Source organism: Drosophila novamexicana, unplaced genomic scaffold (assembly GCF_003285875.2).
Source record: "Drosophila novamexicana strain 15010-1031.04,08,12 unplaced genomic scaffold, DnovRS2.1 tig00004560-arrow-pilon, whole genome shotgun sequence".
Lineage (NCBI taxonomy): Eukaryota > Metazoa > Arthropoda > Insecta > Diptera > Drosophilidae > Drosophila > Drosophila novamexicana.
Window position 1 is genome coordinate 718,134 of NW_020825054.1, and position 20,013 is coordinate 738,146.

Below are 20,013 nucleotides of genomic sequence, written 5' to 3' on the forward strand. Positions count from 1 at the left end.
AGAATATGCTGCATTGACATTCACACAAAAGCGTCAACAAGTATTTCACAGACAGCGAGCGTCGCTGTCGTCGTTTAAAAGTTGTGCATAGTTTTATTATTTATTTACAACACGCAAAATTCACTTTTTTGTTTTGTAAGATAGTTGTGTAAGCCAATAACAAATTGGTTCACTTTATATTATTTGTTGTTACCGGAACAGCCTAATATTTCGATTTTGCTAAGTGCTACAAAGCCGTGTCAGTGGAAGTGTATGTGTGCGTGTATTGGTTTTGTGCTTGCCTTATACGAGCTACGAGCCTGTGAAAAATCGAAGTTATTGCATTACGTTGTTCCAGCTGCCCAGCTGCCTGGGAATTTGGTTTACATGTTAATGGTGGGTGCTGCAACAGAATTTACTAAGGCGCATAACAACACATTTTGTTGTTAGTGCCGCGGCTGCTGTGGGCGTTGATTGTGGTTTTGCCTTATGCGTTGAAATTTAGCGATATAATTGTAGCTACTTTAAATTAATAAAAACAAATTTAATTAGCAGCGAAAAGAAACGGTAATCGACGGCATTTTGTTGACGCATGACGCTTTTTGAGAAACATTTGCTGTTATAATGATCCGTTAATTCGAAAAAGCGAGGGAGTGCACAAGCGTCACTCACACGTTCTCTCGCTAAGAGCGAAGAGCGAATCGAACTAGAAAGAGAAAGATCTAAAAAAGGTTAAATGATATTAACGACCGGTAAATACTCTACTCTACTCTACTATAATTGGCAAGCTCTGCGTGTTTCTGTGGACTTGCTGATTTATTAAGGGTTGGAGTGCCTATTTACGTGTCTGATTTACGGACTGCCGCTGATTAGTGCGCGGACTATGAGCTCATAATGGGTGCGCTCCCAGTGTCCAATCCTTGCGATTGTTAAAAATAAATGTTTATGCCATAAGAATAGCATTTAGCAGCAGAAAGATGGCAAATTCTAAATATGGCATTGCGACCCATTTAAATTTGTCGCCTCTCCAAGTAGCGTTCCTCAAGCGTGTCGGCTACATTCCTTTACCGAACATTTCATCCATAATTAAGCCTAATTTTGAAACATTAACTTTGATTACCATTGGCTGAGAGCAAAGTTCTGCTCGATTGAGTTAGTTTTGCGTTTGATTTTCAATTTCAACTATCAAAAAGTTCCCAAACAGTTTTGAAACCAATCGAATATTTCGCTTTTAGCTAGTCGCGTATTCGTTGAGCTAAACCACAGACCAAGTCGCTGATACCAACCAGAGAGGACAAACAGCTCGCTAGGACAGGCATGGCCGAGGATACCGAGTACAAAAAGTTACCCGTTGAGGAGCGCTGCGTACACAAGCTGTGGAAAGCGCGTGTCGATGGCTATGAGGAGGCAGCCAAGCTTTTTCGCGAGCTAGACGACGAGAAATCACCGGAATGGTCGAAATATGCGGGGCTCATCAAGAAAATGGTTGTTGATTCGAATGCCCTTGCCCAAGAGAAGGGCTTGGAGGCGGCGCTGATATTCGTTGAAAACAGCAGCTTAGCTGGACGCACTGTTGGGGATGTTATGTCGGGCATTGTCCAGAAATGCATTGCAGCGCCCAAGACCAAGACAAAAGAGCTCTCCGTGCAGGTCACGCTCATGTATGTTGAGATAGAGAAGCACGAGGCTGTCTTGGAAGAGCTCGTAAAGGGCATGGACCATAAAAATCCAAAAATTGTATCAGCCTGCGTAGCAACCACAACACAAGCAATGCGCGAATTTGGCTCCAAGGTAATCCCCGTCAAGCCGTTCATCAAAAAGCTGGCACCACTCTTGGCCGATCGCGACAAGGCAGTGCGCGATGAAACCAAACAGTTGGCGGTTGAAAGCTATCGCTGGATTGGGTCAGTCATGAGGACGCACATTGCCTCGTTGCCGCAGGTAACCGTTAAGGAGCTGGAGGACGAGTTTGATAAACTAAAAGGCGAACGTGCTGAACCATCCAGGTGAGTTTCACCCGCTCGACTTACCAGCTCCCCACAACTAAATTTACTTTACCTTCAGATATCTTAAATCACAGCAGGAGAAACAGGCAAAGATTGCGGACGAGGCCGCCACGGAGGATTCGTACAATGGTAAAGACGATGCTTAGGTTAATTATTTTTATCTACTATATATACCTGTAAGCAGAGAATACACCACCATCAAACCGAAAATTCAAGAAATATCGTAAGCAAGCATTAAGTCAAAAACGCCTTTATGGCTCGCCGAAGTATACATACCCGCGCCTAGGTATATTCTCGTTTTCTTGATTAACCCTTTACATTTTACACACTTTTCTTAGCATTCGACATTAGGAGCAAATTTTATTGTCTCAGATCTTTAATGTATATATTATATTTTCTTTTATTTCTAGTTGCCTTTTAGTAACATAACTAAAAATATATCAGAACATATACATTTATGCTAATTATTCTGACCGAAGGGACTTTTAATTAAAAAATTGCCCATCCAGCCCAAAATAATAAAAATTTTATTACATTTTGAAAAAGAAATACAAATATAAGACCTGTTTATCTTAATCAAAATATAAAAGTACCCCAGTAAATACATATAATAAAAGAAATGTCATCAATTATGTATTCATTTTTTGATATAATGTACGAGCAGTATGACCCGCCTTCTCAATTTCTTTAATACTTTGAATATATATAATAAATATAGAAGATGTAGTTTTAAGGCAGTTGGGTATATACATCTGGAAAACGCATTCAATATATAGACAAATTACATTTTTTATACACAATCTTCTTCCACTTTTGAAAAATGTGTTACATCTTCAATGCCTGTTCTGGTATATTTTTTAAAATTTGTGTGTTGCACTTTTTTTATGTAGATGACGATGCCGAAGCTGGCGTGGAGGATTTGGATCCCATGGATCTTATTGATCCCGTTGATATACTTTCCAAGATGCCTAAAGATTTTTACGAGAAACTCGACGAGAAGAAATGGACTTTGCGCAAAGAATCCTTGGAAGCATTGGAGAAGCTGCTCACGGACAATCCTAAGGTGGAGGGCGGTGAATATGGCGCTCTGGTCAGCGCATTGAAAAAGGTTATTACTAAGGACTCAAACGTAGTACTTGTGGCTATGGCAGGCAAATGTCTGGCCATGCTGGCCAAAGGTCTCTCCAAGCGTTTTTCGTCCTATGCCACGGTAAATTAAACCTCACAATATATAGTATATATTAAGTAATCCATATGCATAAATATTTTAAGGCTTGCGTTCCGGCCCTTTTGGAGAAATTTAAGGAGAAGAAGCCAAATGTGGTGAGCGCGCTGCGTGAGGCCATGGATTCGATTTATGCGTCCACAACTCTGGAGGCACAACAGGAACATATCGTGGAAGCGCTGACCAACAAAAATCCGAGCGTCAAGTCCGAGACGGCGCTCTTTCTGTCGCGTGCTCTATGTCGCACACAGCCAACGGCATTGAACAAGAAACTTGTCAAGCTTCTGACCACTTCTCTGATCAAGACGTTAAATGAATCTGATCCCACAGTGCGCGACAGCAGCGCCGAAGCACTGGGTACGCTTATGAAGTTAATGAGCGAGAAGGCGCTTGCCGCGCTGCTGGTCGATGTGGATCCGCTGAAGATGAGCAAGATCAAGGAGTTTCACGACAAGGCCGAAATCAAAATCAAAGTAACGGCTCCGAAAAAGGAGCTACGTCCGGCCACCGCGCCAGCCGCTAAAGCATCATCTACAGCCAAACCCAGCGGGGGCAGCACAGAGCCAAAGCCAGTGACGCGTCCAGCGTCAACAGGTGCCCGAAAGACAGTTAAGAAACCAGGAGTTGTAGCTGGTGCAGCGCCGGCTGCATTGTCCAAGGCAGCCGGTGGTAAAACCATGGCTTCAGAGCGCGAATTAACCCCAGAAGAGGTTCAGGATAAGGCGGATGAGCTGCTGCCCGCCGAAATACTGAACGGTTTGGTTGATAGCAACTGGAAAAATCGATTGGCGGCTATGGAACAGTTGCTAGCTCACATTCCAAGCTATGATGTTAAACAGCCAGGCATATCTCAAACTCTAGTGCGTACTATTAACGGACGAAAGCCTGGCCTTAAGGAGATGAATTTTCAAGTTCTCAAGCTCAAACTGGACGCAATACGATGTATCGCTGAAAATTTTCCTGTCACACCTATCACGGTGGACCATGTTGTCAATGAGATAACGGAGAAACTGGCTGACGCCAAGAATGGAGGTGCTGCCGCCGATGTGCTCACCGCTTTGGCTGATGCTACTAAATTGGAGTATGTGGTTGGCAAAGTGCTGAGCTTTGCCCTTGAGCAAAAGTCACCCAAGGTGCAGTCAGAATCATTCAACTGGATTAGTAGGGCTATCATTGAATTTGGATTTAAAGTCCAGCCCAAAACGCTCATAGAGGATGTTCGCAAAGGTGTCCAGAGTACAAATCCGACAGTACGCGGCGCTGCCATCCAGCTGGTGGGTACCATGACCATGTATATGGGCAACGCATTGATGGTATTCTTTGATGGCGAGAAACCAGCACTCAAGTCTCAAATTCAAACTGAGTTCAATAAGAATCTGGGCGAAAAACCGCCCAAGCCTATACGTGGTGTGCAGCACAGTAGCACAAATGCCGACGAAGATGAGGATGAGGATGGCGCAGACCGGGCATCACCTGAACCTATTAACTTAGCCGATTTGCTGCCACGTGTTGACATCTCAAGTCAAATCACCGAGTCGCTACTGAAGGAAATGTCCGACAAAGATTGGAAAACAAGAAATGAGGGACTTACCAAGCTACAGGCCATCATTAGTGAGGCCAAGCTGATCAAGTCGAGCATTGGTGATCTAGCACCAGCACTCGCTCATCGTCTTCTCGACTCCAATGCAAAAATAGCGCAGACAGCGCTTTCTATTTGTGAGCAGCTCTCTACAGCAATGGGAGCTGGCTGTCGCAGTCATGTGCGTGTCCTCTTTCCTGGTTTTCTGCATGCGCTAGGCGACAGCAAAAGCTTTGTACGTGCCGCGGCCCTCAATTGCATCAACAGTTTTGGTGAACAGGGGGGCTACAAGGAGTTCTTTGAGAGCGAAATGATAGCCGATGCCTTGAAAAGTGGTTCCCCGGCGCTCAAGACCGAGCTATGGGCCTGGTTGGCCGAAAAGATGCCGCTTTTGCCACCCAAATCCATATCCAAAGAGGAGCTAACCACAATCGTGCCGCATTTGTATGCGCACATCTGTGATCGTAACGCGGAAGTTCGCAAGAACGCAAACGAAGCTGTGCTGGCCGTTATGATTCATCTTGGCTTCGACGCCATGGCGCGTGCACTAGACAAACAGAAGCCCGCCTCTAAGAAGGACATCATGGCTGCTCTGGAGAAGGCGCGTCCCAATTTGCCCGTGAAGCCATTGCCCAAAGGCAAACAACAAGCGCCCATACCCGAAGAAACAAAGAAGGTGGTCCGCAGCGGGGGTGGTGCCGCGGCGCAAAAACAGGGTGCGGCCAAAGCAGCCGGTGCCGCCGGTGACAAAGCAACAACAACCGCTGCTTCTCGGAAAAAGGAGGAGGATGTGGATACGTCGCCACTGCTGGCGGTCAACAGCATCAAAAATCAACGACTTATCGATGAGCAAAAAATGCGCGTACTTAAATGGACATTCACGACCCCACGAGAGGAGTTTACGGAATTGCTGCGCGATCAGATGACAACAGCCAATGTTAATAAGGCAATGATGGCCAACATGTTCCACGACGACTTTCGGTATGTTAACTCTGCGCCCGCCCATAATAGCCAACCAACACTAAATCTGTTGTTAATAATTAATCTATATTCGTTTTTTAAAACCGGACATTTTTGTACGTATCCCCAAATATGTATATGTATATATATATATATATATATATATATATATATATATATATATATATATATATATATATATATATATATATATATTTCCTAATGGTATTCCTGCAAGTGGTTTTGATATTCGCTTTGAATTCACTTCGGATTTTTGTTACTGACTTTATAATATGAATTTTACAATTAACGTTTGGAGCTATTCCAGAAGAGTTTTTAAGTTTTTTTAGTAATGTTTGGGTTTCATGTAAAATAGGATTTTTATAAATTAATCTATTTTTTTATAAGTGCTACTTATAACAACCTTTTTTATGCATTGCAGTTATCATTTGAAAGTCATTGAACAGTTGAGCGAGGATTTGCCAAATAATAGCAAGGCGCTGATTTGTAATCTCGATTTAATACTCAAGTGGCTGACACTGCGTTTCTACGATACGAACCCTTCTGTGCTCATTAAGGGTCTCGAGTATCTAGCGCAAGTTTTCCAGATGCTGGTCGAAATGGAGTACATGATGGCTGAGAATGAGGGCAGCAGCTTTGTACCTCATCTGTTGTTGAAGGTCAGTTCCAATACGAATTTTGTGTTCCTATTTCTAAACTTTGGGTGTTGTGTAATAGATTGGTGACCCAAAGGATGCTGTCCGAAACGGCGTACGTCGCGTGCTACGACAAATAAACCTTTTGTATCCTTTCACCAAAGTCTTCTCGTATGTGATGGATGGTCTTAAATCCAAAAATGCACGCCAGCGCACTGAGTGCCTGGACGAGTTGACATTTCTCATTGAGAACTACGGACTGGGCATTTGCCAGCCATCGCAGCAGGTGGCTCTCAAGGAAATAGCGCGTCAAATCTCCGATCGCGATAACTCTGTGCGCAATGCGGCGCTCAACTGTATTGTGATGGCATATTTCTTGGCCGGTGAAAAGATCTACAAGTTAATTGGTCAGCTTAACGAGAAAGATCTTTCCATGCTGGACGAGCGCATCAAGCGCGCCAAAAAGACAAGAAAACCAACCGCGCCAGCAGATATGCCGACTGGCCTCAAACCGCCAGCTCAAGTGGTGCAGCAGGACAGCATTGAAATTGAGGATACTGTGGGAAATGGCTGCGACGAATTGCCACCGCCCGAAGAAGAGGGGTAAGTGCATTTTAACACGAAAAGCAAACTACAATCGAGCACTAATCTAGAGCTCAGCTAGAACGTGAGTGTCTTGTTTACAGTTTTACAGGAATGGAAATTGCTTTGCTTTGAATGGGGAGTTTCAAAAGATTTTTCAAACAAAATTAAGAGTTAATACTATTTGAAAGTAACAATCCAAATACAGTCTAAATATTTTTAAAATTGAAATTAAATTCGCAAATGTTTGGTTTTCAATTTTTTAATATTGAAATATGTGTTTAGTATAATAGTGATAATTTATGTTCCCTTATGCCTTCAAAATTATAAATTGAGCCAGTTGCAATAGTGAGGCATATTTTTTACAAAATATATCGATCAATGTCAATCGATTCGTATTAATTTAAGTAATTTTCATTCCTGTTTTTTTTTTTTTTTTTTTATTGTAATCTTAATTTTTTTTATTTTGTATGATTTGGCTTTATTTACTTTTCTATTAATTTTGTGACTTAGCTGCCAACAGCCAGAGTTAAATGCGCGTGGCCAAAGCAACAAGCTGACGGAGCGGAACTTACACTCGCTGACTCGACAGGCGTAAAGTGGCGTTCCTTTCTTATATATATATATATATGTTTCCACGCACAATTTGTTTTGCTTTATTTGTTTGTTTATTGTTATTGCTGTGTTGGCTTGTGCTATGTTTTTTGCTCAGTTACATTTGCATTTGTTGTCTCGATATTTCTAGCAAGTATTTCAGTCGCTACCATACTATCATTGTATATGTTTCAAGTAGTGCCCCTTTGCTGGGCACACATATATTTTTATAAATTGACATTCTCGTTCGCTTTCTGCAGTACATTTGATCAGGCGCCATCCGCACAGGTGCTGCAACTGCAGCAACAACTGCAGCTCCAACAGCAGCAGGCGGCGCAGCAGCGGACAACAGGTCCGTTTGGCCTTGATCCGCAGGTGATGTCCGAGATCGAGAAAAACTGGGTGCGCGTCGATCAAATGGTTTTTCATGATCAACCCACAGTGGACATTTCGCTGCTCTACGAGCCCATCAAGGTCATACCAACACGAGACGGCTTTCAGTATCCGCAGGATAAGTTCGATCGGCTCGTTTCGCGCTCGCATTACATACAGCAAAATCTAACCACATCACCGCAGGCAAATCCCAGCATGGCCAGCGGCATTTCACCTTACCGCAGTCCCATGCGATTGCCGCAGCAGCATTTGTTGACAAACCAATCCCATTTGGAAAACAATGTTCCCAAGTAGGTTAAAAATCATTAACTGATTGAAATTCTTTCTAATCGCTGACCCATACAGCCTGGCCGATGTGCTGCCCAAGCATGATCCGCAGCTGATAAAGATCATCAAAGCAGTCAGCAGCACGGACACACTTAAAGCGCGTGCCGCCATCAATGAGCTAACGGAGATTATTGAGGCACCCGAAAAACAGGCCGTATTGCGCGACTACGAGGAAATATTTATACAAAATGTGCTGGCACAATTAAAGGTGAGTCGATTAGGATGGTTGAACTCCTAATGTACCCTACATTATGCATATTTTTTTTTTTTTTTTTTCCTTAAAGAACCTCTCGCAGCTGCCCTTATCGCAGGCGCTGGTTGTCTATCAGCCATTGCTTTCCATCTTGTACACATTTTTCAATGCCAATATTCTCGGCAAAACGCTGAGCGTTGCGTGTATTAAGAATCTCATGTCATCGCTGCTCCATTTGCTGGCTGATCAAAAGCTGACCAGCGGGGATGATAGCCAATACAATAAGGTAATAAATGGCATATGCCTCAAAGTGTTGGACAAGGTCAACTTTACAAATATATACTGGTAAGCGAAACGTGATACAGAGTTCGACATAAAATGCTCACTCTTCTAATCTCCTGCAGCGCCTTAATTCGTTTGCTCAGAGAGACCTGCCCCGTTGCCGGTCTGCCCAAATTCACGGATTTGCTGATGAAGTGCATTTGGCGCAATATCAAAATGCTACCTGAGCGCTCCAACGAACTTAACTATGATGCGGTCATCTTGGAGGTGCATGAATTCATGCTGGCACTGCCCAGCACCTGGTGGCAGAATCGACCTTCAGATACGCCACTGCGCACCGTCAAAACGATAATACACAACATGGCCAAGGTGAAGGGTAATGCTATTTTACAGCATCTCAATCAGATACCCACACATTCGGAACTACACACTTATTTGATACGCATCTTAAAGGTAAGCTTGCGAACAGTGCATATGTCCTAATCTAGAGAAAATCGCCTTTTATAGAATTTCCAAAAGGATAGCACTGTGTCCGGCACTGGTGTTTCGCCGCAGCGTCAGCAATTTTCAGCTAAGGATATTGGCGGAAAGCGGATATCGCATCAAACACATGACACAGTATCGCAGATCTTCAAACTGATTTCGGACAAAGATACCAAACAGCAAGGCCTGCAAAAGCTTTATGACTTTAAGGTACGTTCCTGTATTGCTTGGCTCAGACCAATACTAAACCAACTTCCATCACTGCAGCAGCAAAATCCGGATATAGATCTTAGTACTTTCCTGCAAGGCTCTAGCGCCACTTTCCATAAATATATTGAGGAGGGGCTCGCTGAAATCGAACGCAATCAGAATGCAGGCTCCACGCAGGCGCTTGACAATCGTACAGGTTAGTTAAGTCCAGAAGTACCACACAATATCCTTATTAACCACCCCCGCCTCTCTACTAACATGTATATGAAATGGATCAATCTGCAGCTGCTACACGTTCTTATCTCACAGATGTCAACTATCAAAATGCCGTGCATGACCCAGACTATTGGATGGACCGTTTACAGAACATGATGTCCACACGGCACAACGTGGATGATGGCTCCAATATACTGGACAATAGGGTGGCCGACGAGAATCTCTGCCTAAACTCAATGAACTCACAGAAAGTGTCGCTCATCCGTCGTGAGGTGGGTGCGGTCAGAACTCCTTAACGAGCTACATTTAATTGTTCATAGAATAATTGATTTAAATCATAGTTAATTAAATGATACGATTAAAATATTTTGCCTTATACAAGCTACAATGTATTCTCTTTCTTCTTCAGAAACCCGAACTATCGCCCAACCGCCTGCAGCACATACAGGCAAAACTGGCGCAGATTAAAAAGGAAAATCATGCCCAATAAGTGTGGACGAGCCGTATTACTATTTAGTTAGCACTGTATAGCTGTTCTGCTACGGATTATGATATATATTTATATTACATATTATTGCTGAGCAGCAACGAGATAAGCTCTCTAGCACGTAGGGCGCCAGCTTAAACCACATTAACAATTTATTATTTAACATGCTTATAGATTATCGGTATAATCATAATTTTTAATAACAAATCGAAGCAAAACTTGAAAAGGCAGGTTAACAACAACTACAATAATGAGTAACAATTGCATACTACAATACCTACTATTATTAATTACTACTAACAAATGTACTGCAAAAATTCATCTACGTATTAGCACTGGGTTAGATTTGGTATTGGCATATTCGTATTTCGATTGCCTGAGTTGAGATTACAATTTTTAGTATGTTCCACATGACGTTAAGTTAGTTCCTTGCTTATTTTACAATCATTTAAAGCTTATCCTATTAATGAATTAAAATTTCAAGTTGATACAAGTTACCATATGTTAAAGATTTGTGTGTTAATAAAAAACTGTTTTTTCCTCGAAACATATTATGTATAAACCTTGTTATGTCGCTGTTTCCAATTGAAATTGTTTTAAGCCAGGCCAGACAAAGGGCCGAAGCGCGCAGTGCGATTTAAAAAGAAAAACTATTATTTAAACTTTACAAATATGCTACATGCAAGCTCGTAACTATATAACAAACAATTTACTACGCTATCAGTTTCGTTTTGTTTTTTAACAATTATTTAGCTTAAGCTATATCAAGATTAACAACCGCAACACACACACACACACACACATCCACATCCACGTACACGTATTTTTTGTACCATGCCCATTATTTATGCAAAAGAAAAAATAAATGTTATATTTATACTTCATCTAATCCGCCACGGGCACCATGTCCTCGGTTATTTCCGTTAGCTCTTCATCCTCGCCGTCACCCTCGCCATTCTTGGGCCTGGCATAGCGCGAGGAAATGGTAGCTACTCGTATAGCCGCCTTAAAACCAACGCGCGCCTTCATCTTAGCTAGCTTGGCCTTCCAGTTCTCATCGCGCGACGGCAGCTCATTCAAGTACTCCATCATTTCCTCCTTTTTGGGATCCACAATGGCCAACACTGACATACAGCCATCGACAGTGCCCAGCACAATGGCACGTCCATCTTTGCTGCTTTTGATGGCGGTAAGCTCGGCTTGAAGCCTATAGTTGGCTAACATCTCTGTGTCGGCGGTGCGAAAGACGCGAATTGTCTTCCTGCCGCTATGATAATACGCCACATACTCATCGTTTTCCGTAAATATGCAAATGACGGAGAAGACGCCCTCGGCCACCTTTGGTATAAATGTTTTTACCGTGGTGCCTTTGCGCAGCTCTAGTAGTTCCAGGCCACCTCTCGTTGGGGCATATAGACCGCATTTGCCATCCCGTGTGAGGCTGCCACCCCATTTAGCTATGGAGCGGACATGCTTCTTGCTCTTAATGTCCATAATGCTGCCCTTCTCGCTGCTGATCACAGCCACTTGATTGGCCTTGTGCGGCATGGGCACCAGCGAGAAAACCTCCTGTAATTGCAGTACATATGGAATAAAATATGGAATGGACAAAGAGAGGATTGACCCACCTTAATGGCACAACCCTTGAGCAGTATTTTGGATACGAATGCGCCATTTGTGGCGCTATAAACCCCCAGGCAATCTTTGTTGGATTTGTCCAAAGTAACCACTATGATGTAGGCCTTGTCAGCTGTGATAACTGATTGGCGAAACGGCATGCCAGTCACCATGCGTATGGGAAAATCAAAGCGAAATAGTATATTTCCCTCTGGTAGAAAGAAGTATAAAGTTATGTTAGTTCTCAAGTTATATGTTTCGTAGGTTCATATTGAATCCAACCTGGAATCGAACGAAGTGTTGTTATGGCCGTTAAGCGGTTCGCTTCATCGGCACCCGCCGACGCCGCCGCAATGATATCTCGCTGATTGATGTTGGGCACCGATACGGCGAGAACCTTATATCCATAATCCATGAGCGTTATCTGCTGTATGCCCGGCTGATCATCGCGATAAACCACTTGCTCGGATACACGATTCCAGATTAAAAATTTGCCCGTTTCCGAAGAGATGATATATCGACCGTCTGGCGTGATTTCAGCATGCGTAACAATAGCGCCTAAGGGACTGTCGGCCAGCTTGGCTAGCAGGCGTCCGGAGCGCGTCTCCCAGACGCCAACACAGCTGCGTGTCACCGTCACAGCTATATCCACCTCGGAGAGACTGATGTCATCGATTTGCAGCTCATGACGATCAATTACGTGAACCTTTTCAAATATATTATTTATGTTCCACACCTTTACGGAGCGATCTATGGAGGAAGTAACCAAATTGTTCCAATTGCCAATGGTTAGCGGCTCTAGTTGTATAATGCGTCCGAAATGTGCATCCAAGACCTTGGCCAGCTGTCCGGTGTGGAGGCACCAAACGTACAGATTCTTGCGTACGCCAGCCACCGCATAGTCCAATTTGGAGCTGACCATAATGGAATTCGATTGCATGATGCGGGTGGTTATGTTCCTGACGCCATGCGGCAGAGCCAGGTACATTGCGCCCTCAGTTATGGGTTCACGCTCACTTTCCTTTTCCTGGCTGCCAAAATCCCAGATGACAAAGCCCTTGCCGGCGGTGCCAAGCAGCATGCGATCGTGCTGATGCTGATCCAAGCGCAGCTGCAGCAGCATTTCCTTGTCATCATTCTCATAGCGGGGCAGTTTCTCCAGGTAGGTCCAGTATATTTCACCAGTTTCCTCGTTCTCAGTGAATTCGTAGACGGATACTTCAAAGTTATCGTTGCTGGCACAGCCATAGGCGCGCGTGCGTCCTTTGTTCATGACCAAAGCACTGAAGAAGTGCACCGAATTGGAGTAGTTGCCTGAGCGGCACGAGTCCAAACGCAAACGTATTTCATTAATGGAGCCCGACCAGAAGATGACATTGTAATCTTTTGGGCTGAAGAATTCCATGGCTGCATGAAAAGCATAAATATGTATTCGATGTTCCCTAGGCAACAGTAGGAATAGCCACTTACTCAAGATTTCCCAATCCGTAATCTGGCCCGGTACTTCAAATATATCCACCAAATTGCCACGCATATCAAATTTAGCCCAACGCAGCTTGCAAATGATAAATAAGCTAAAGAGCGATTAGTACCTGGGTAAATTCAACCACATGACAACCTACTTTTGGTTCAGCAGATACAGGCCGCTAACTGGTCCGTCGCTTTCCTCGAATGGACTGTTAATCACTACAAACTCACTGGAAAGCATGTTGAGCAGCACCGTCTGATTGTTGTTGGAGTAGGCAGCTGCCCACTTGTTGTCTGGGCTAAGCACCAGCTGCTGCATGATACCCTCGATGCCGGGATTCACATCTCGCGTCAGATCAGAGGTGGACAAATCAAAGGTAATGAAGTGCGTCGATATCGAGACCATGTAACGCATATCGCTGGTCAGGCAGAAGGCAAACACAGCAAACTGATGCCCCTCCAGTGAGTACTGCAAAAGGAAGTCCAATAAGCTACGATTGGAAACCAACTCTATACCCACCTTGAGTGGTCCGCCGGGTGTATGCAGGCAATGATTGACCGGAATTAAGGCGCAGTCCTTGGGTCCGCTACGATCACAAGCTCGTAGCAACATCTTGATATTGGGATTGCCGCCAATCTCGGGCAGCAAACGTCCGATAAGTTGCGGAGCCAGCATGTTAGGATATATGGCCAAGATAGCGCCGCCCAAGCGCAATGCATCCGCCACCAGCATCAGTTCACGCCTCGACTCCTTGTCCTCTGTGTTGGTGGAGGCATCTTCGAAGTCAGCCAGCACCGCCTGCAGGGGGCAGCTCGAGAGCTTGGCATGCAGCCATTCATAATTGAAGAGCACGTGCTCGAACAGATCCTTGAAGCGCCGCGAGCGCACAAAATGAAAAGGCAGCTCTCCGAACTGCAGGGAGATGGCCAGAGTCAGGCGAGGTTTTGGCTTGGATAGGCATTGTTCACATACCTTACGCAGGTTGTAACGCTTGGAAAGGCCATCCTTGCTGGTGAAGACCAACGGCTGTATGGGCACCTTGCGATCCGCGGAGCCCTCTTTGTCAGCCAGCCCGAAACGATGTCTCTGAATCTCCGTAAACTTAAACGGCTTCGGTATGCCGCCGCCCCAGATCCCCAAATAATAATCTGCAATCATGGAATGAAAATATATGGCCATGTTCATGTTCTTAAAGTAGCGTTCCTTGGCTGTGTCCTTGAACTGTCTGTGGTACCTGTGGAGCACATGATGTTGTACAATATAGATGTATTATTATGTCTTGTACAAAAATAGTAATAGTAATAGTAAAAATAGTATTATTATAATGGTTAATGCGATCTTGATAAGATTTGGCTTAGATTTGGTCGAAATATCAGACCAGGATGCGACCATGCTGCTTGAAAAAGAAATGATTTTCATACAAGAACTTAGTTTTCGACCGATCGCTCACATGACAGCTATATGTATGTAATGCCTGCAACAGAAGAACTGACCTACATATGTGATATAGATTTAAGACTGAGAGATTGCATAGAAACAGACAGACGCTCAGACGGACATGACTATATAAACTTGGCTGTTGATGCTGATCTAGAATATCAACACTATATAATAATGATTAATATAACTCTTGATACATTTTTAAAGGTTAGTTTGTCTTCTTATATCTATTAAGATATATAAATATACCAATTTTTTAAAAGTTAAGTTCAAAGTGTCTTCTTCATAAATATTTGACTATTTAACAAATTACAAACAAAGTGCAATTCCGAAAACAAGTTTATGTTCGACACTAGTTTTTAGTAGTAGGTTCTCTAAATATTCAAAAACCTATTAAAATATGTCTAATACAACTTTGTAACCGATTTACTACTTATAGGATGTACATATTTTAAGATGTTTTTGAAAGACGTTATCTTCACATAGGTCTATGCAAATGAGTAAAAACTCGATTGGATGCGAAAGTGAAAGCGATTAATGGCAATAGTTTCTCATTTTCCGAACTAGTAGTATGAACAAAAAATACTGTCAATTAAGTCGTTTGATGGATTCCCTCGCCTTTTCAAGTCATAACCGAATGTTTAGAAAGCCCGCACTAATAGTACCAGTTCATAACATTGACGCCATCCGCTTCCCGTTCACTCAAGTAGTTGGGCAGATCGTTTCTGATGCGCGTCCACAGCAGTGGGGGAATACGGCGCACTGGTGGCATATGATACTGGTAGACATCATCCAAGACCTTGTCGTCCAGTGAGATCAAATCCTCAAGTTCGCTTTCGGATAGGCCCGATTTGGAGGCCGTTATGTAGGCTAGGGCATGAAAGACCAGGATGCGACCATGCTGCTTCTCCACACGCTCAAAGAGCAACATAATTGAGTCCATCACTGTATTGGCTAGATGGGTCTCCTGTGGACGCGTATAGCTACGCCATCGACATATCTCGGCAAAAACCAGCTTCACAAATATGGGCAGGGAACATTTGCTAATCGCATTGGCCACCAAACGCCACTGATAGTTGTTCAGATCGCGACACGCTGTCTTCATCCACATTTTGATCACGTTCATGGCCAGCTCCTCCCCCAGCGCCGTCACCTCTATGAAGTTCTCCTCCACATCAATCATCTTGCACAGCACATGATACTCATGGGAAACAATCGGATTAGCCGGTTCGTTTGCACACGAAATGATGATCTGTAAGCAATCCCAATGGCATTTATACACACACACACAGCAGATAGGGTAGAAGTATATGATACTTCAGTATTTGCCTCATGCAGAACGGCATTACGGGAGTCGTTTTGGGTGAGGGTGCCAAGAGTAAGTTATTTGGCGTGTTATGTGTGAGTGATATTGTTTAGCACGCACATGTCAAGCAATTGGAAAAACTTACACCGATTGGAAAAACCATAGAAAATTGTTATATTAGCTGATACATAATATATATAGTATGTACATATACCTGATATGAGCAGCATGCAATTTTTGAAAACTTAAAATGGAAATAATTCTAAAAATTATTGTTTCTTAAATGTATTTTCATGCAGTGCTTACTAAGGAGCGCCTAACTTAATAGAGCTTAAATAGAAACAAGAAAATTTATTGCATATTCGCGACATTCCAATATAGTTGGGTTTTTTTGACTCGATTGGTAAACAGTAAAAAATTTAAATATTACAGATTAGATTGTCTGTGCAAGAATATGTACAAAGTGAGTTTTCGGCTAGCAACAATTCTTAGAATTACACGGAAAAAATCTTGGACTTTCCACTTGGCTAAAAATTGAGAATTTATAAATATATACTGCAGTCTGAGAAATCCGAATCAAATTTTGAAATTTAGATTCTTGGGAAATTGCTTTTATTGTAATTAATTTAAAACCAAATTTTGTTATAGAATTTCCAAAATCTCTATAAATGTTGTCCATATCTCTTAGCTCTCAATTTAATATATTTCCATCAAAAAATTTTAATTTGAGAATAATTATTTAAACGTTGAGTAAATAGTGGAAATAATGAAAAAATCAAGAACTCAGATATCTAACCGTGTACATAGTGGAATCAGTAGAAAGAGGACCTTATATGTATATACAAGGGGCATGCATTAAATGGTATGTAGTAAGTACATGCATTAAATGGGGACATTTAGCTAGGTGAACAGCAGTTAACCCAGCGATAGTCCTCGCACTCACCTTACAGTGGGCTGGCAAGCGCGTTGGTATCCAGGATACCTTATTTGAGTCTTGAGTGCCCGTCAATTGATCGACTGAATCTAAGTATATGGTTAACGGCTGAGTGGGGCTAGCATAAGTTAGTAATTGCTTAAAATGTGCTGTTAGGGGTACAAGATCATCTGGTATATTCTCAAAGGGTAGCATATAGTTGTACGATATCTGCATAGTTCATATATATACATATAAAAATATATATATTTTTTTAGGGTAGTAGAAAAACTAAATGAATACATTTTGTGGCTGTAAATAATGGATTGATATCACCTGCTGGCATATTGATATGAGAGTGGCCGTCAAGGCGCTCGAGTCCGGGGTTGTGCCTAGGAAGCGGATTATATTGATGGGTCGCTTATCGGCAAACCATTCGCTGGCTACCAGCGAGGCGCTCTTGGCCAGCAAGGAAGTTTTTCCACAACCTCCGTCGCCAAAAAGGACAAGTGGCTTATCTGAATCCCCCAGCATATAGCGCTTGATACGTTCGCAACTTTCTTCGCGGCCGTAAAAGATTTTCACCGAATTGTTACAAGCATGCAAATGCTGAAGGATCTCAGTTACTATCTGCCCCTGTGCACTGGAGTCTTCTTTGCGCATGGCCCTATCCACGAGCTTAACAACGTTCTTATAGAAGTGCGAAATGAAATGATTCAAATACTCCTCGTGCGTCTCAATGTCTAGGCCCTCACGACCAATCCACTCCACAGTGTATCTGGAAATGGAGCAGCCATTAAACTCAAAGCAGCGACCCAAATTATAATATTATTACTCACTTTTGTGCGTTGCTCGCCTCGATCTTGGCGGGCAGGCGCGTATCCCTTAGGTCACTCAGTAATTTGGCAGACTCCGTGTCCAGGCTACGATTAATAATGTCCACAAAGAGCGAGGCCTTCTTCAAGTTTTGCAAATTGATATTGTTTATATAGCGCACATAGGCCAGACAATGATTCTTGGTATTCTTCACATTCAAAACGCCATTGATCACCTCCCTCTCCGTAACTAAATGAACGTAACAAAGTGGAGTTGATCTCCGGTATTTATTGTCCATCTCCCGACTTACCCGACATGAAATAGTTGTGAACATCCTCCTTGGACATCTTATTGCTGGCGCCCAGCGAGGCGGTGGCCTTACGCAGCAGCTTTTGCATCTTGTTTAGCGTATCCCACCAGACGGCCTGATCCTCCGCCTGAAGCTTGGGCACGCGCTGTAAAAGAGATGAGGCTAATTCGGGGCCTGTTGTCTGCCGGCTGTCAAAATTTACCTTGTTGTTAAAGTTAATCAATATCGAAGATATGGGCTGCAGCACTGATATGGGCGGCACGGCATTGCTGTCCTTTTTATACCACAGATCGAGCAGTGCACGATCCACGCCCATGGATGTCAGCTCCTCGCATATCAGCTGCAGCTCCGAGGAGACTATGTATGTGGGTATGGGCCGGTAACCATACTTTTGGCCCAAAAACACAATGAAATTGGGTCCCATCGATAGACGCTGACAATTTTTGATCTCACGCATGCAAAGCTCCGTGGTCATATGGTCGTCTGTGGCCTCATCTCGAACACCCCAACGCATGTCGACCACCTGGAATTCGAGACCGTGCTTCTCGCGACAATAGTCCTTGATTCTGGGATAACACTTGGCCATCAGTGTGTTTCTCTCCATTGTGGTATCTATTTTATGGAATATACGCGATTACATAAGAGCTCACACATGATGAAACACATGTAGTTTGTAACACACCCGTAAACGTGGAGCTGGTAAAAATACGCACAATCTTCGAACTAACCGGCGGCAGGGACTCCAGGGAGCCCAGAAATATCGAGTCTATAGTGCGATCATCCATGATTTGGATTTAATATGGACCAATCAACTGACACCTATGTGTGTTGCAGGTTTCGGTGCTGCTCTTTCTAGGACGTTCCGTATAGGTTGAAATCCAATCTATGTCTGCGCCAAGCGGAGACCCAGAAAGTCGCTTAAAGTTCACATTATATTGCTTGCTGCTGTTTGGTCGATATTACGAACTACGGATATGTGGCGCATTTGACAGTCGCCTAGTTGACGGGTTGTTTTGAGTTCAGCTCAACTGTCAGGCCATGCAGGCCAGGTAGTCCAGCACCACCCACTCTTGAGGCAGCCCAGTAGCCACGGGCAACACTTGTTGCGGCCCGGCGAGGGCATTGTTTTGATTGGAAAGTCGTTGCAGTGGTTATTATTAGTCGCATCTGCAGCTGACAGCTGCCGCTATTCTGATTGATGATAGCCGTGTTGTTTTTATTCAAGGTACAAGTACAACAAGTGTCTTCAAGTGCTCTGAAGTTGCCGCAGCCGTGACGTCGACAGTTGCGTGCTTGCCAAACATTCCCAGGCGTTGGCGTTGTTGCAACTTTCAAAGTCGTTCGCGGCTGACAAACGGTGCCACTTAATGGGCCTTCAGTTGCGGGTGCGACTTCTTTAGCTACACCACCTGTTCCCCTTCACCTTGGCATGGGTATGGGCATGTCTTACAATTCTTTCAAGTCTTCAATCATTGACCTCGACCTAGAGGCGTGCGTGCTTATACGAATGAATCAATGAATGGTGCAAGTGGTGCAATTTGGGCTAATTCAGAGGCCCTTTCATACTTGCACTGACATTTGACGAAAGTCAATTTAGCTTTTGGGGTCAAGCAATTGCAGTTGAGTACCTGGCACGTGGCAACAACTTTTATAAGTACTTCACTTTAAGCAATCGGTTTTTGAAAATGTGATCCATTAGATAATCAGAATTGCGCAAGATTTATGTAGTATAGTGTAGTGGTTTCCAAAGCTAATTTTAGTCTTATCCTTCACGTTAAAATAAATTACAAATTTCGTATTAAAAGTTAACGGAGATATTTATTGGCGTGCTAAAAGGTTAAGTATTTGTTTTAACGGACGGAATAGAGAAAGCTATTTGTTACGAAATAAGTAACACAATGAAGAAGATATATTCGACCTCCATGGTAAATGATAAATCCATTGCCGTATGGTAGCTGGTCGAACAAATTG

General features: G+C 43.3%; 2 protein-coding genes across 9 annotated transcripts; one reads left to right on the plus strand and one right to left on the minus strand.

Moving 5' to 3' along the window:
• The first annotated feature begins 8 nt into the window (after positions 1-8).
• Positions 9-11,019, plus strand: LOC115770952 (protein mini spindles). Of its 8 annotated transcripts, none has more exons than XM_030716414.1 (17): positions 49-375; positions 1,215-1,985; positions 2,044-2,114; positions 2,170-2,271; positions 2,876-3,195; positions 3,258-5,770; positions 6,192-6,429; positions 6,488-7,008; positions 7,501-7,581; positions 7,842-8,264; positions 8,320-8,509; positions 8,586-8,839; positions 8,899-9,229; positions 9,284-9,469; positions 9,527-9,665; positions 9,779-9,957; positions 10,095-11,019. In XM_030716414.1, exons 2-17 carry the CDS (start codon positions 1,297-1,299, stop codon positions 10,173-10,175), a joined length of 6,318 nt encoding a protein of 2,105 aa, XP_030572274.1. In that variant the 5' UTR covers positions 49-375; positions 1,215-1,296; the 3' UTR covers positions 10,176-11,019. The 8 variants fall into 8 exon arrangements, with proteins under 8 accessions (XP_030572281.1, XP_030572274.1, XP_030572273.1 ...); XM_030716413.1 differs by having other exon boundaries at positions 51-375; positions 9,755-9,957; positions 10,095-11,018; XM_030716415.1 differs by lacking the exon at positions 7,501-7,581 and having other exon boundaries at positions 51-375; positions 9,755-9,957; positions 10,095-10,175.
• Positions 10,543-18,827, minus strand: LOC115770954 (NACHT and WD repeat domain-containing protein 2). Its single transcript, XM_030716422.1, has 14 exons — positions 18,725-18,827; positions 18,245-18,654; positions 18,043-18,187; positions 17,756-17,981; positions 17,253-17,694; positions 16,947-17,147; positions 15,363-15,949; positions 14,230-14,491; positions 13,777-14,169; positions 13,412-13,725; positions 13,260-13,363; positions 12,072-13,196; positions 11,801-12,000; positions 10,543-11,741 (listed from the first exon to the last, which is right to left on the minus strand). The coding sequence occupies exons 1-14, from the start codon at positions 18,825-18,827 to the stop codon at positions 11,058-11,060; spliced, it is 5,196 nt and encodes a 1,731-aa protein (XP_030572282.1). The 3' UTR covers positions 10,543-11,057.
• Between the last annotated feature and the right edge of the window lie 1,186 nt (positions 18,828-20,013).